The sequence below is a fragment of the Oryx dammah genome, unplaced genomic scaffold, assembly GCF_014754425.2.
Source record: "Oryx dammah isolate SB20612 unplaced genomic scaffold, SCBI_Odam_1.1 HiC_scaffold_8, whole genome shotgun sequence".
Lineage (NCBI taxonomy): Eukaryota > Metazoa > Chordata > Mammalia > Artiodactyla > Bovidae > Oryx > Oryx dammah.
The window spans coordinates 28,852,419-28,869,414 of NW_024070192.1; the positions used below are offsets into that span (position 1 = coordinate 28,852,419).

Below are 16,996 nucleotides of genomic sequence, written 5' to 3' on the forward strand. Positions count from 1 at the left end.
ACATTGTGGAGGACCTATGACTAGACAGTAAACGAAAAACAGCAGACTGACTGGGGAAAAGTGCCCAAACACCCATAGAGGCTGTGCTGGCAACACGGGAGCACACTGCTCCCAGCAGAGAGGGGCTCACGCACACCCACCTGGACTCACGGACGCAGAGCTGTAAGGTCTGGGCGGGAAGGTGATCTGTGTACCAGGAATATATGTGATTCTGTCCATGGGCGGGGTGCTTGTCCCCCCGGGGTGAGGCACTAAAATTGCTGGAGGCATGTTGGTCAGGTCAATGATTCCTGCTCAAAAGAAACAACAAAATTATGTTTCAAGTGTTATTCTAAAGATACAGAACTGCACATGGCTCTTGGGCTTCTCTAACCCAAAAATAATTTGCAAAAAGGACAAATACAGTGCTTAAGTTCAGCATGACTCTGAAAGACCTGCTTCACCAAGAGGAACAGATGAACACTGCCCCACCCCCCACAACCGCCCTGTACATGGCAGGAGAGAGAGTGAAGCTGGCGAGAACACGGCTTCAAACTTCAAGGACGTCGATCTGGCATTGTTATTCCAGTGCTGCCAAAACAGCCTGTTTTGATGTATCACCCTGTCTGCCTTCAAGGCTAACAGCCACAGAGCCTGCTTTTCCTTCCTCCCATCATCTGCCCACCAAGCACTAGTCCTGGGCACAGACACACACCCCTGGTCGCTGGGTACGGGAGCCCCAGCTGCTGCTCCCGGGGAGACAGCCCCCTGGCCACGTCAGGCCGCAGGCCCACTTGCATCTGCTGGGAGGTGATGTAGTCGTTGAGAATGGTCTGGCGCGTGTTCTCCATCGCGTAGAGCTGATACTGACTAGGGTAGCCGGAGGTCGGTGACAGCTGCCTCTGGAACAGGTAAGCAGCGGCTGCTGATGGAGAGAGGAAGACAGGCATGTAGTTGAGTCCGTGCAGAATCCACTTGCTAAACATCACCCACAGAAACAGTAAGGAAAAGAACCATCTGCTGAGCTACGGAGCACAATCAGCTTCTACCTACCTCAGGGTTGGGGCAGGGGGAGGGGGGACACAGGATTACGGCAGATTCTTTTTGTACCTTGACAGAGCAGCAGTGTGAATATAAACATCCTAATGGCAGACGTAATGATAACGGGGACGACAGACCAGACAAAACAAGAGTATTAACCTTTACCACTAGAACAGCAGCTAAAAACTACTCTCAAGTAGTTTCACTTTCAGTCTTTGACATGTAACTTTATTAGATTTTTTACCTGAAGTTTCCAAAAGCTGTGTTTGAAAAAAAAATTATTTTTTGTAGTATAGATCATCTAATACAAAGAAATGGAAAAATTTGTAACAAATGGTAACATTACTTTTGGGGGGGGCCCCACTGAAAATGAACTGTCCATGGGCATTTAATCAGTGTGTGCGTGTATAGCAGAGATTAGCCAAAGGGCCGGATGGTCAATATGTGAGGATTTGTGGACACTATGGACCTGTCACACTGACTCAGCTCTGTCATTACAGTGTAAAAACCGCCACAGACAAAACAAACAAGCAGGCATGGCTTGTATTCTAATAAAACTTTATTTGCACCAACAGGCAGCAGCAGGACCAGGCCCCCTGACGCAGGTGCTGGGACACTGTAGGTGCGGTCATGAGCTGAGCACACACAGTGAGCTTTATACAGTGCCGGGGGCCCACTACATCCCAACAAAACTGCAACAAGAGATAATGCCTCTGTCCTCAAAACACTGATAATCCAGCTCGAGCTCAACAATGACAAGCAAAGAAAACTGCTATAAAATAAAGGATTATGATACACACTAAATGAAAGCATAAACATTCACTTCTGTCTGAGAGTTTGAGTGATATAGTTTATGCACACATTTTCTCCTGAGAAGAACAAATGACAAACTCTCGGAGTGTCTGCTCCCCCTTCCTCTAGCCCTCCCAGCCGGGTCTCTCAGGCGACAGTGGTGGGTAGGGGTGAGGCTCCCGCCCCAGCTCTGGGGACAGGCCCTGAACGATCAGGCATGTGTGCGTGCCTCAGGGACCTGACGTTTCCAGGTGACAGACAATGTGATGGTACTGACCTCACCACAGTCCAGGAGAGACGCTCCACCACCTGTGGACAGGAAGCCCTTTCCCGAGCAGAACCCACTGGCCTAGGCCCCGCAGACAGCACTGCTGTGCCAGGGAAGGCTGCCCTCCAGAAAACCTACATGCTTTTACACCTACTAAGACCATGTTCACTGACGGTCAGTGGTATCTGTTTGAAAGTTCCTTCCAGCTGTACTTGCTACTACAATAATGAAACAATGAAAAAACTACGCTGCTGCTTTGGAAAGACTCAATACAAAATCTGAATTAGATATGGACTAGATAATTTTAAAAGATGAGGAAAAAAATCTAGAAGGATACTGTAATAATTGATAGATTCCTTTGGTGTGTCTTTAAACCTCAACTCCACTTAAAAAAACAAACCTGGAGATGTATCATTTACATAAGGAGGAACTGTGAGGTGTAACCAGTGCCCTGACTAGAGATCAGAACACTGGTGAAGAAAGTCTGTGTTGTAAAATAAAATAAGAAAGCCTGTGTTATTTAAAAATAGTTCTTCACGTGAACCCACTTTCCAATCAAATACCATCACACAAGACGGCTTTCCACGTACCCAGTATTTTAATTCTTTAAGGGGTGCTGGTAATATTCTGTGTCTTGATTTGGGGGCTTGAGCTATAGAGTGTGAAAATCCACTGAACTGTATCCTAATAACACACGTGACTGCCTGCATTCTGTACTTTAATAAACAGAACGTCTAAAGAGGCACACAGCCACGTTACTGCTCTGCCTTCAGTTTTCACTGCGCACTGTGCTTACCAGGATCCAGAGCCCGGTGAAAGGGCATGGCTGGGTCCAAGTGTGCTGGCAGGTGGCTCCGGTACACTTCCCCGGGGGTGCCGCCCCTGTGGTGCGGCTCGAAGGGGCTGTGGCTCACTGCAGGGTCCACACCAGGCACCGGAGACTTGGCTGCGACGCTCTCCCTCTGGGTAGGGGTCAGGGTTGACTTCCTCTCATGATTAGCAGACTTGCCAGAAGAAATTGTAACTAGAAAAAACGGCCAACACCACAAATCCTTAAGCAAGCTTGTTAAGTAGGATAATGTTAATCTATTTCTCAACCATTCCAATACAGACCATATACATATATCTCTTTGATCTTCTCTTTCTACAAAACATGAAACAATCAATCTTGCAGAACATGCGGGCACCTCTGGGTTGAGAGACTGCCCCCTTTCAGATCACAGCCCGGTTTATCACCTAAAATTACGAATGAAAGTCGACGCTCAATGTTTTGTCATCTCTGACCTGATACACTAATTCCTCTGGACCCTGCCCACACCAAGCCTCCACCCTCTCTCTGCCTGGCTGCCCGGCTCCTTGCTGGGTCACACAGTGTTCCCTGCTCTGTGCTTCCACACAGACTTCCTCGCCAGCATTGGCCTGCTCCCTGCTCCAGCTTCTTCTACTCTACAGGACATTATTCAGAAGTTTCATTATCTCATTAGTGCTACTGAGTCCAAACCAAAACCCTACCAGTCATCACCTTCCACTGTTTCAGTAACTGTGGTGAAACACACAGAGGATAAAATTTACAAGTTTGGCCATTTCATAGGGTATACTTCAACAACAGTAATACACAACACTGTGCAACCATGCTGCTGCTGCTGCTGCTAAGTCGCTTCAGTCATGTCTGACTCTGCGACCCCATAGACGGCAGCCCACCAGGCTCCCCAGTCCCTGGGATTCTCCAGGCAAGAACACTGGAGTGGGTTGCCATTTCCTTCTCCAATGCATGAAAGTAAAAAGTGAAAGTCAAGTTGCTCAGTCGTGTCCGACTCTTAGCGACCCCATGGACTGCAGCCTACCAGGCTCCTCCGCCCATGGGATTTTCCAGGCAAGAGTACTGGAGTGGGGTGCCATTGCCTTCTCCGGTGCAACCATGAGCACCATCTAATTACTATTTTGATAATATCAACTTTGCTGTGATCACACAAACCTATGTGTGGAAGCCGAGAAATCATGCTGGTTTATCACCTCCCCTCCCTGCCGCAACTCGCTCTAACAAGCAGAGCCTCTCCCTCCGCAGGGCAATTCTCCTTCAAGACCAGAACCAACAGGGTGTAGGTTTACGCCATGGCCCCGATGGACATTTCCCTCTTCTCCTCCCTCTGTGTGGCCCCTCCAACCGCCCACGGGAGTCTGCACATAAGCCCTCAATAAAGGAGTACTGCGTTACAATCTAAAATGCTCAGTGGAAACACTTCTAAGGGCCTCAGATTGTTCACAGACCACCTGGTAAAAGTCCACGCCTCTCACGCCCCAGATGTCTCTGCAGCAGCATGAACCCCTAGGAGGGGTGGGTTCTGGTCATAAAACAGAACCAACAGTAATAATATTTCACAATTACCGAGTCCCTCCCACACTGTGTGTGGCACATTCTGCCAAAGTCCTTTCAACACATCACCTCATTTTATCTGCATAGCAATCCTATAGGGCCAGCCTTGGTATTACACCTCCAGTTCACAGATGAGGACACTAGAGCACAGAAAGGCTAAGGAACGTGTCCAACTCAGTGCAGTAAGAACCTCGATTCACCCTAAGCAGCCAGCCTCATGGCCTGAGCACTCAAGACAGCAGACACACAGCAGACAGTGAGGAGAGCTAACCATCCAGACCAACTTCCAGAAATTCTCCGGCTTAGCTGAAAATCCATGCCAAGCATGACTTGTTCCACCATTTCTGGACTCCAGTGCACCCTGCACTTAATGAGAACATTAGACATTTTACTTGCAATTATGCCTATTTTCATGGGCAGCCAGTCTCCCAGAGCACAGCAGACAGGCTGCAAGCCCCTGGAACCAACACCAGGCCAAGTGCTGTAGGGGACAGCATGAATGGTCAGATAGCATATGAGAGCAACACACCTTCAGAAGCTCTGCTCAGCATGGGCGAGCCCCGGGACACGGTGCTGGCGTAGCTCCCCGGCGTGCGCCGTGCGCTGGCATCCTCATAAATCCCCGGGCTCAGCTGTGCTTTGGGAGCTTCATGGAGAGTGGACCTGAGGACTGAGGGGCCAGAGCTCACCACCGACGTGTGCCGGGACCGCACGGGCTCTCCTGCCTTCACGTCCTCATACTTGCCCCTTTCTACCACTTTAACGTTCTCGGGCACAATTTCCAGTGGAGGCATCCCACGGGGCAGTTTGCTAGGCCCGGTGATCAGGGACTTGACATTGTGCTTGATGGCAGATTGACCCGAGCTGCTGTCGAACTTGATGGGTGTGCCCTGTGGGTCAAAAGACAAGTGTTACAGGCAGCCCTGCGGCTGGGCTCCATCTCAGGTTCCACACTGGCGTGTGACAGGAAAGGACTGCTGAGTGCCCATGCTCCCAGACCAGAACTAAGGTCACAGAGACCTCCACATTTACTTTCAGGAGACCCAATGTTTAAAATGATCTAGAACCACTGATAACTACTGCTGCACTGTGGTCCAAAGCGGATGGTACCTGGGAGATGGAGCCCTCAATGACCGGCCGAGCGCTCGGCACCACCTCGGGGGTTTTCCGACTCTCCTGAGCCAACACATCCTGCCGGGGGATCTCGTGAACGGAGCGCCCCATCTCTTTGATGGTGGTGATGCCATCGTAGGGCTTTCCTTTGGTGATGGCACCTTCAAAAGCTCGGATGGGTGGACTCTCCCTTTTAATCTGTTTGGGGTACTTAAGGCCATCCTCGAAACTTTCAGTGGTCGCTCTTGGTGTGCCTTCAAAGAAGGATTCAAGAAATACATTTGGTAAATTAATGCCACTGAACTATACACTTAAAAACTGTTATAACAGTAAATTTTGTTTCATATAAATTACCACAATATAAAGAAATCAATGCCTTGCTGTTTGCAGTTTCTAATCAGTTTTCTGTTTACAGTAAGATCCTTATGTAAATATTCATTTCATTGGCCCTTATTTGGGGGGGGGGGTTGTTCAAGACTTAATACATCATTCAGCACAATCAAGAGTGGTTCTTACATAATGAAGATGTCTGTATTAAAAGATTAAGCAACTATCATCTTCAAATAAACCATGAAACTCAGAGAAGAGTTATAGTTAGGGTTTAAATACCTAACATGTCAAAAGGGAAGATACCTTGAAAAACACGCTTCACACCCTGCACGTTAATTTCAAACTACTTTGCCCCGAGACAGTTGTGAACAGAAGCAAACAAGCGGAGAGTTACCATGCATGATGGACCCAGACAGCACGGTCCTGTCCTTGAGGTCGGAGTGAGGGCTCCCCCTGGGCAGCGCACGGCAGATGAGCCCTTTTAAAACAAGCAGGCGTTTCCAGTGTTAGATACAGCATAGATGTCAACTCAGGCACACAACTAACTGTTCTAAGAGGACACACTTCTGACAAAAGCCCCATGGAAAAAGGAGAACCATTTTAGATTTGCAAACTATTCAGAAGAACATCATGGAAAAAAACAGTAAAAGCTGAAGTATCCACTTTTAAAACTGCTTCTTTTCAAACATTTTTGCAAATAGAAAATGGCCAAGGAAGACATCTAAGTTAAAGCATAGAGAACAACACTTTCAAAGCTAAGTCTAAATTCTCAGTGCTTATCAAGGTGACAGAAAATACAGAGGGTTAGGGTTAGGAAATCACCGTTAAGTTCTGAAGAGAAAAACATGAAAGATAGATACCCCCAAAACAGATAAAATACACTAAAGATGCAAACCAAAATGAAACACACGTAAATAACCTTTTCAGAAATTTCATGTTACATTGCCAACGAATTTGAATCAAGGAAAGTGAGAATTTTTTAACTACAGAGAAAATTCAGCTTATAGAAAATTTCAATAGGCCTTCAAGACTGAGGAATCCTTACCCTGCTTCCCATTTCTCATCCAGATTAAAATAGAATAGTTGAGTCAGGTTAAGACTTAAGGAAAATGAACCATTCACAAAACAAACCATGGTGATCATGTGATGAAGGCAATGCCACATAATCAGCACAGGGCTGTACAGCTGTTTCTCCTCCTCACATGACTGCAGGTACAAGCCCTCAAATGACAGAGCAAGAGATGGGCACAGACAGACGCACCAGAAAAGAGCGAGATTCAAATATGTCTCTACTCTGTATGTTATATACCACTCTGCCGGCCCCACAATAAAAACAAATGCTCGTGATGAACTTCACATTTTTAAACTCACTTAAACAGGATCAATCTACAAATTACATGAGCATTCTAACAGTTACCTATGATAAGATCAATTTTGTCTTTACTTCCCCCTTCACTGTCATGTACTGCTTGATTTATATGTAGTGATGAACATGAATTTAAATGTTTACTAATATATAACTTTCATGTTAGTATATTAATTACTATTACACACTTTATACTACACGTATTTATAATATATTAACATATTTATATGTTTCATTTATATACTGATACAAATTTCAGGTAGAAATGACAGATATTAAATGTAACCTAACCCAACAATGCAAATTGGCTGTACAGAATTAAATGTATCTAAACAGAGCTCTGGAAACACTTTACCCTCCAGCGGTGCTGATACGGGAGACTCCCTCATGGACAACCCTTGTTTTATTGTTCCTTCCACTGATTCATAGCTTCTTTTGAGACTGATTTCATGAGCTGCTCTCGGACTCCTTGTCCCTTCTCGGGCATTCTTAATATCTGCAGAACAGACACAAGCACTGCTCGGATAGAGCCCAAGGCCTATTAGCCCAAGGCCTAAGTAAGTTACTTTAACCTCATGATCTCATGAAGATGATATAAAAACTGGTCTTAATCTACTACATACCTACCTCTGTGTAGATGGTATTTATAAAAATGTTTTCATTCATTCAAATATAGTTACTGAGGGTCAGGCATAAACCAGGATTGCAGGGTGTAAATTAGGTCGCTTCCCTCAAGGAACTTAACAATAGCGATGGGTCCAGGTTAACTAACGGCAGTTATCACTGAGTAACAGGTACTACAGACAGCAGGCGATCAAACTGCTGGAAAGGGATCTGGGCATATGAAATTTTGGGTAAGGGTCACTGGACACAGCAATGCAACTGACGATAATCATCGCCAGATGAGCCAGGGTGGGCATGGTGGAAAAAGGGGAGACGCATGTCTGGGCAGGACAGTGCAGTTTCAGCACACTGCTCATTAACAGTGCACAAGCTGAAACTTAAACTCATGAACACATCTAAAGATGAACGTTTAGAGACAGGCATTAAAACAGTTACATTTAAGGTGAATTTAAATTCAATACTCTTTCTAGGATTATCAGACTACTATCTACTCCTTAACAAGTAAAACTGGCATTCCTTTAAAATAGAAGGGGGTCAAATCGCATTCACAGGGACTTGTTTAGCAGACATTTAGCTGTGGTTCTATTAAACAGAGATTCTTTTCCTAGGCTAAATCTAATGACCACAGCTGGCAGTGGGGAGCCACCACTCAGGGGACACTTACTCTGGGATCCACGCTGTTAGGCACTTTTCACTGACTGTCTCAGTTAATTTTTCATCAAAGTTTTAAGAGAAGTACTCATGTTAACCCTTTTTACATTACAGAGGGGAAACCTGGGCTTGGGGAAAGAAAACTCACTTTCCCAAAGCCAGCAGGTAAGGGGCCAGCCCCATACCCCTGTCACATGTGACAGCACCAGCCTTGGAGTAGAGAGGCTATACTTACTATCATAGGATAAGATGTGTCCACTTTTGCCTTCGTAAATAACATGGCCTTTGGAGGCAGCTTCCTCCCGGCCTTTCTCAGGACTGCTCTCTTCAATGGACAGTCTAGAAACAGGTCCCTTCACCAATGCCTCAGTGGGTATGCCAGCCTGGGACAGAGCCGGGGTCCCCTGCCATTCAATCAGACACAGGCAGCATGAGCATCACTTCAGCTGACAGGACACAAATGCTCAGAAAATGTAACCTGCCACACCAAGCATCAGATCAAGCCATGACCTCAAGAAAGGCCAGCACATGATGGGAAACCAGACATGTTTTATAAACATAAAGAAAGACTGTACCTTGGTCCTTGAACCCTGTCATGCAAAACTTCCTAAAATGCCAATAGGTATGAGTTGAGTCAGCCTTCTTCCCCACCTCAAAGTCAAACCACTATGAAAGCACTTAACTCTCAGAAACAAAATTTGTCTTAAGGCCTAAACTCATGCAAATGTAATCAAGTTTTTTCAAAATTTATAAGAAAAAGATAATGACAAGTTGTAAAAGCAAGCAAACAATTTATGATTTTCCTCTCAATTTCTGTTTAAGCTGAACACATGTTAAAAGCTCTGCCAGGCAGAGTTGCATCAATTATAACTTGTTTTTTCTGCCAATCTGCAAATAATCCACCTTTTTCAATGAAACACAGTAGGGATGATCTGGCTTGTGGTTTATCATCTGAGGTTTATCACAGGTTTATCACTGAGACCTGTCCCAAACCCCAGAACAATGAACAACTTTGGCCAACCCACTTGAGACTTCACTTCTGGTTTTCTCACCAGCTGTGGTTTGGGTGTTGGGAAGGAGAACTGACCTGGGTGATGGAACCTCGGAGGGACGGGATGCTCTCCACAGAGAGTTTGCTAGAGGGCGTTCCCCGAGTTATGCTTCCTTCTTGAATGGCTCCTGAGGTACCTGGATAACAACAGAATCATCAGCCAATCACACCCCCACACCTACAAAAAAAACAGGCCAACAAAACCAGCCCCTGCTTGGGAGAGAAGAGAAAAAAAAGGGGAACCGCAGCACAAAAGGAACAGTGTTTTACTGAAACATACTTTAAAAATAATTTCACAATTTTTAAAAAGCACTGTAGAAACACACAATTTCAAAGTTTTAAAATGATTTTTATAAGGAAAGAAAACTTAAACTTAAGAATGTAAAGGCTCTAATTTAAGAGCCCATCTTTAAAACATACTACTGACTTCCCTTAACCCATTTACTGGGGACCAGAGTATATTTCTGCCCTACAGTGTGTCTTACCTCTGACCACCCCTTCGTGCTGGGCTCTGACCAATAAACCCTCAGGCTGTGAGTTCTGGCTTCGGGGAGAGAACTCCTCCTGCTTGATGTAGGGTACGGTGGCTGTGGGCCAGAGCAAGACAGAGTGAGCTCAAGTGCCAAGTCCCCGAATGGTGCGCCACGAAAGCGGCTACTCCTCCCCCTCCTCACTGACCTGGCTTGGTGGCCTCCTGCTGCCGTGGCAGTCCCAGAGAGATGGAGCCTGCCGAGGGCTTCGCTGCCTCGGGGGCGTAGGAGGCCTGATTAGGAGAAGGCAAGTAAGTGCCGGGTGTTCCCTAAAAATAATGTTAAAGGACTAGAATAACACTGTCTCTTCACAAGGTCAACTCTAGAGTTAAGGTACACGTTTCTGTTTAGAAAACTTACCACCCGTCCACCCCCAACACCAAAACTAAGTATAAAGCAAGAAAATCCTCGTTGCAGATTGGCTAAATTTTAAAAGTTTTTAAAAGGAGCAAGACATCTTCCAAAATCACCCTAAATTTTAGGTAGATTGATGTGTATTATTAACAAATTACATAACTGAAAACACTTAACCATACCCTCAGATGTAGCTATTATTATTAACTGCATTTATCCCTCAAAAAAATGGTGGAGGAAGAACTTCTAAAGACCCTCCTCCACAAAGGCAACCAGAAAACTAGCAGGAAGGTTAAGAATTAGCCCTTTAAGAACTCTTTTCTAACTCTGTAACCAAAGACCTATAGAAATCTAGGACCACTTATTCAGGAAAATGGCGAACTCTGGTGAGAATTGTGAGCTCTATGACCTGTGAACTTGCTCTGCTGACCCCCACTGCTGGTCTGCTTCAGCCCTTAGAACCCACAGCTCTGGTCACATGAAAGTACAGGGGGTCAGTCTCAGGTGACTGTCATCATCAGACTGGCCGAGCGGTTCTCTGAGAGACCCCACTTGCAAAGCTGTCTTGATCTGGCCGGACGGGGTGGGGAAGCAGGTGTAGGCTTGTCAGAAACAATTAGAGTCAATGGATTAACTTCTCCCCTGGCCAAGGCAGTCAGAGCAAACAATCAGGCTAACCATAAACTGTAAGAGGGACGTCCCTAGTAGTCCAGTGGTTAAGACTCCATGTTTCCATGGCAAAGGGTGAGGGTTCCATCCCTGGTCAGGGAACTCAGATCCTGCATCCTTTGAGGTAGACCCCATCCCTCCCCACAAAAAGGAAAAGCTAAAGAACAAGATGTCCACAGGGGTCTGCAGAGGTCCAACATCTCCCTGGGGACCTAGAAGGCCATACACATGTGCAGGCTGCACACCGGCCAGGGGAAACTCCAGGAGGCCATGTGTCCTCACTGTGTGTGGTCCCACCTCAAGGCTCTGTGATAGCAGGCAGTGTTGTTGGCTGCCTGGTTGATGAGTCCGTTGGTAAAGACTGGGAAACTTAAGTCCTTCCGGGCACAGAGCTCCCTGATCATTAGCTGACCACTGATTAAGCAAACAGAGATCTGAGTGGCCACATGACACTGTCACTCAATTTGGGGACCTAACTCAAACAAACCTGCCTGCGCCATGGAAACAAAGTGACTGCTGCATTTTTAAGTCAATGTCTCGTCATAAATACTTTTCATTTAGACTCTGGCAAATAAATATGGGAGGGAGGGAAAATCTTTACAAAACAGTAACCAACAGAGAATCTCCTCAGAAGAGAAGTCCTCTTACCTGCGAGATGGAGCCTCCCAGTAAAAACGATGGTTTCTCGGAAGCCACTGTGGTTTTGGATGACGGGATGAGAGGCGGCGGCGGCCGAGTGGGCCGAGTTGTTGGAAGCCGAACCCCTTCAGGGAGGTTAGTTATCACCTGATGTGGAGCAGGCTGGAGGACTTTTAAAAGGAAGAAAAAAATTATTTGAAATAGTCAATTTCCTAGTTTGTGATGTTTCACCTATCTCAATTATTTCTTCAATCACAATTCAATTGTAAGTGCAAGATGAATTCGAGGGTGAACACTTCTATTTTAAATTTCTTTCACTTAGATTAAATCTGTATCCATATTCAGGTCACAAATGGTATCTGTGACACTGAAATACTCAACTTCCTGTCAAACCAGAGCTTTCAGGCTGATGTCCATTTCAGACTATTTCTGTTCAGCTTATGCAAACAGCAGTCTTTAGTGATTTCTTCTCTCTCTGCACCACTCCTTGGACCTCACACAGGAGGTGAAAAGAAGGGTGTTTCTTAGGGACAGTTGATATTACAACTCTAGAAAATATACAGATATGACTGACAACCAGTTATATGTCCTCTTTGCATCTTGCATAATTTGAGAAACACTTACTGATTCTGACTCTCATAGATATTTGAATATTTCTTAGCAGGGGGTGGATCTCAAGATTTTCACAAAGTACATGTACTCATAGGAGAATAGGCAGTCAACGTCACGGTACACAGGTATGAACACAAACCTCCCAGTGGCCCAGTGAATCTCAACTGAATACAACTGAAGATGGGATGCAGAGAAACAAGAAAGGAATTCTGAAATAGCAGGGACATGTCCTGGGAACAAACCACCCCTGCCAGCAGTGTAGGTGGATGGCCAGCAGCCACGGCAGGAGGGTCGGTATTTACCTGGCGGGCCACTAGAGCGGGCTGCACTCACACTGGGCTGCGGAGAGAGCCTACACGGTGACGCTGACCTGGCCGCGGTACTGTGCATCTGTGCCTCCTGCTCTAGAGCACGTGTGGCCTCAGCATAGGGCATATAGGCGACTGATTTTCCTATGGAAGTTAAAGTTACCAACATAAGGGAAGAACCCCAGATTGAAAGAGCAAGTGTGACAGGACCAGCCCACACTGTCCGGAGGCAGATCCAACTCTATACTACTATAGAGGTCTAGGTTGCAAAACCCTACACACCCAAATCTTCTGTGTAAGCACCAGTACTCTGACCTAATGAAATCCACAAAAATCCAATGACAATTTCTTCTTTCAAAGCACAGAGACCTTCTCTGTCCTCTCATTAGGATCAATATTTCACATGCAATAAAGATCACAACAGGCAAACAACGGATTATCCAGCCATTCTATGAATTCAGGTATACCCTGAATTAGAGGCCAGAATGCTGAGGATTTCGACTTTTATAATTAGCCCGTTGAAGCCCACTGCTTAGGTATTAGAGAAATAAATGCAATCAAGAAACGGAAGAAGGATTTCAAAAGATGCAGATCAAAATCATTTTTAATGGCTATGCAAGCTTATGAATTTTACTGTAACAATGCTAATGAAAATTATTCTAATTTACCTCCACATGAAGTATAAAAATAAACTTTAAGCATTTCAAGGGCATATCAGATATGTAGAGTCACATTAAGAAAAAACACAAATATATATAATTTTCTATATTATATATATATATCATCTTTTCTTTTTTTAAAGGAAGTAAAATTGACATACTGTAATTTTAGAAAACAAAGTAAAAATCATCTGTAACCTAAACCACTTTAAACTGTGGCATTTTAATGTTTGCCAGAACAAATTCCCATTCATCTTTTATTCTTTTGCTTACCTAGTTTTATCCACTTGTTCTTTCAGATAAATCTAAATTTAAATCATTTTGAGTACGTCCCCCACAGTGTATCACTGGAATTTTCATTGGATGTAAATTTACAGGAGACTTGACATTTTATACTGAGTTTTCCAATTGAGGAACATTGATTTTTTCATATAGGTCATTTTTCATAATTTCATATAATTTTAATAGTTATTTTTTTATTTTGTTGTGAGGAAAACCATCTGTTTAGTATACATGGGAAAAAAATATATATTTTACACACTGATTTCTGCAGATATAAGAAAGATAAATATAGATCTCTGTATATCAATTTTTTCTGAGAAACTTAATGAACTTTCCTCTTAGCTCAAATAACTTCTCAGTTAATTCTTCAGGCTTCCTAGGTAGATAATCTTCCCCTCTGGAAAATAACTTGCCTTCTCCCTTCAACAGTAGCCCTCTTGCTTGATTCCTTTCTCCCTTAACTGCAGTGACATGGCATCTTCACAGGTCCTTTCTAAAGAGAAGGTCTCCAGCCTCTCACTGTATAGTGGAAGGTTTGTGACTGGTTTCAAGTAGAGAACTGACTAGCACAATTAAAATGTTCTTTAGCTTATTAAGGTATTTTTAAAAACGGGAAACAGTGAAAGTAACGTCAGCTAATAGGAATCTGTACTATGGGCAGAGCACTGAGACTACAGGAAGCATCTTGTTAAGCTCTCAGGACTAATGAGATCATTAACAATGTCTGACAGAGGACTGCAACTGAGGCTCAAAAGACTCACACCCTAACTGCCCAACCAAGGCTGGAGACTTTCCTATAGCAGTGCAGTTCCTGGCCTGAGCTCTGAGCCGCAGTGCAGTGATGGCTTCCTGAGCACTGGGTGCAGAAATTTCAGATGCCTCTGGGGGCACCATCAGGATGATGCTACCCATTCCTTCTCTGACTGATTAGTAAGTGTCCTAATACTGTGCAGATTTACGAAATAAACCAACTACAAAAGAAAATCATGTCTCCCTTTCTAGACAATTTAACACGAGAACACATTATATATATTCAGTGAAGGATGGCTTTATAAGTTTATAAACATGCAGAAAAATAAATATACTTGTCATAACAGTGTTAAATAAAAAGATGAAATTTTAGATGGTTCTAAATACAACCATTTAGTCATCACGTACTCAGTTGAAAAAATAAAAAAGATAAACTATAGTCAGTTGCACAGAAGCATAAACTCTTTATTTTGATTGGATTTTGTTAAAACCTGCATTAGAACTTCACTTCTAACAACCTTTACCTGTGTCAAGTCTGAGTTCTTTCACTGCAGAAAAAAGGTTTCCAACTAAAGCAGGAGTCAACTTGTGTAAATGTTACTGGAAAATGAAAACAACTTTTCTCTGAGGCTTTTTCAAGCTTTTCTACAAATGGAAAGGCTTAAACTGCCTGTCTCAAAGAGAAGGTGAACACAATCCAATAGGTGGACAACAGGTGCCGCGTGTTACCTTCTAAATGAGCCTGTGAAAGGAAAAGCCAGAAGTGTGTTCCTACTTCACATGGACAACACCAGTTGGTAATGGTTTATACGTTAGAACTCATTCTCACTATATTTACCATTCTATAAACTATTCTATGATGCTGCACCGAAAATATTCCTATCAAACGTTCTACATACAAGTGAATTAACTGCAAACATATAAATGTTATTTGGGAGATTATCCTTTAAGCAAACTACAAAATAGCTATAAATTCAGGAGAGCCTTCAGCACTTGTTAAACGAATTACTGGATGAACATACTAGCTAGATTAGCTAAAACAAAACTTAACCTTGGAATAAAATGTGATCAACCACCTCAGTTTGTAGAGAGTCACCTTGGAACAAAAGTGATGTCATATTAACAAACACTTTGGTGTCATACTGATCACATAAATAATGACAGTTTGGGTTTAACACCACTGCATCACTATTTAAAAAAGGATACCATTCAGATCTAAACCACATGGATTAATGTGACTGGTCATGGAGAAATGCAATTTGCAGTCTGAAGTCTCAGAACTTGGGGCTGCCAATACAACCCACTTTGTAACGGAGATCAACAAAAAAGCCTCAGTTCTTAAAACAACTATACAGACATATTAGAATGATTCAGGTGTTGTCAGCTGAATAATGCTAAGCTTTAGCATAAGTTCAGAAAACACTACTTGAATGTTATTTTTTCCACATTTTAATTCTGTTTCAAAAAAATTATTCTAAATCATTTATGTAAGGAATAGATCAAAAGACTTAAATTATTCTACTATTTATCATTTTCATACTGACAGATTTTTCTCATCATTGGAATGCTCAAAAGACAAGTACTTCTGCTAAATCCATTTTTATCCTACTCCATTTAAATCATTCCTTTAACATGTAATTGCTGAGTACACATTATGTCAATTACTGAGTTAGGGATTAAGGATTCTCTAGAGGCAATATACTAAAAGCTCATGAGTTAACAATATTTCTTCTATTTTCATTCAAGAAATATTCATTTAGCACCTATTATACATACAGCTAGCAAAATAGCACCTATTATACATACAGCTAGCAAAATATCTATTTCTGCTTTACTGACTATGCCAAAGCCTTTGACTGTGTGGATCACAAGAAACTGTGGAAAATTCTGAAAGAGATGGGAATACCAGACCACCTAACCTGCCTCTTGAGAAATCTGTATGCAGGTCAGGAAGCAACAGTTAGAACTGGACATGGAACAACAGACTGGTTCCAAATAGGAAAAGGAGTACGTCAAGGCTGTATATTGTCACCCTGCTTATTTAACTTATATGCAGAGTACATCATGAGAAACGCTGGACTGGAGGAAGCACAAGTTGGAATCAAGATTGCCGGGAGAAATATTAATAACCTCAGATATGCAGATAACACCACCCTTATGGCAGAAAGTGAAGAGGAACTAAAAAGCCTCTTGAGGAAAGTGAAAGAGGAGAGTGAAAAAGTTGGCTTAAAGCTCAACATTCAGAAAACTAAGATCATGGCATCTGGTCCCATCACTTCATGGGAAATAGATGGGGAAACAGTGACAGACTTTATTTTGGGGGGCTCAAAATCACTGCAGATGGTGACTGCAGCCATGAAATTAAAAGACCCTTACTCCTTGGAAGGAAAGTTATGACCAACCTAGACAGCATATTGAAAAGCAGAGATGTTACTTTGCCAACAAAGGTCCATCTAGTCAAGGCTATGGTTTTTCCTGTGGTCATGTATGGATGTGAGAGTTGGACCGTGAAGAAAGCTGAGCGCCGAAGAATTGATGCTTTTGAACTGTGGTGTTGGAGAAGACTCTTGAGAGTCCCTTGGACTGCAAGGAGATCCAACCAGT

At 43.6% G+C, this 16,996-nt stretch overlaps 1 protein-coding gene across 22 annotated transcripts in view; it reads right to left on the reverse strand.

Moving 5' to 3' along the window:
- NCOR1 (nuclear receptor corepressor 1) overlaps nt 1-16,996 on the reverse strand; it is a 115,594-nt gene that overhangs the window by 19,605 nt on the left and 78,993 nt on the right. For 18 of the 22 annotated variants that reach the window (XM_040245890.1, XM_040245885.1, XM_040245897.1 and 15 more), the window contains 12 exons: nt 11,791-11,951; nt 10,268-10,388; nt 10,075-10,176; nt 9,626-9,726; nt 8,774-8,942; nt 7,619-7,759; nt 6,292-6,375; nt 5,565-5,821; nt 4,984-5,344; nt 2,877-3,104; nt 695-904; nt 141-290 (listed from right to left, as the gene is read on the reverse strand). In XM_040245890.1, coding sequence (XP_040101824.1) covers nt 141-290; nt 695-904; nt 2,877-3,104; nt 4,984-5,344; nt 5,565-5,821; nt 6,292-6,375; nt 7,619-7,759; nt 8,774-8,942; nt 9,626-9,726; nt 10,075-10,176; nt 10,268-10,388; nt 11,791-11,951 — 2,085 coding nt within the window. The remainder of the gene's footprint in view (nt 1-140; nt 291-694; nt 905-2,876; nt 3,105-4,983; nt 5,345-5,564; nt 5,822-6,291; nt 6,376-7,618; nt 7,760-8,773; nt 8,943-9,625; nt 9,727-10,074; nt 10,177-10,267; nt 10,389-11,790; nt 11,952-16,996) is intronic. The other 4 variants (XM_040245899.1, XM_040245887.1, XM_040245892.1 and 1 more) reach the window with 3 other exon arrangements.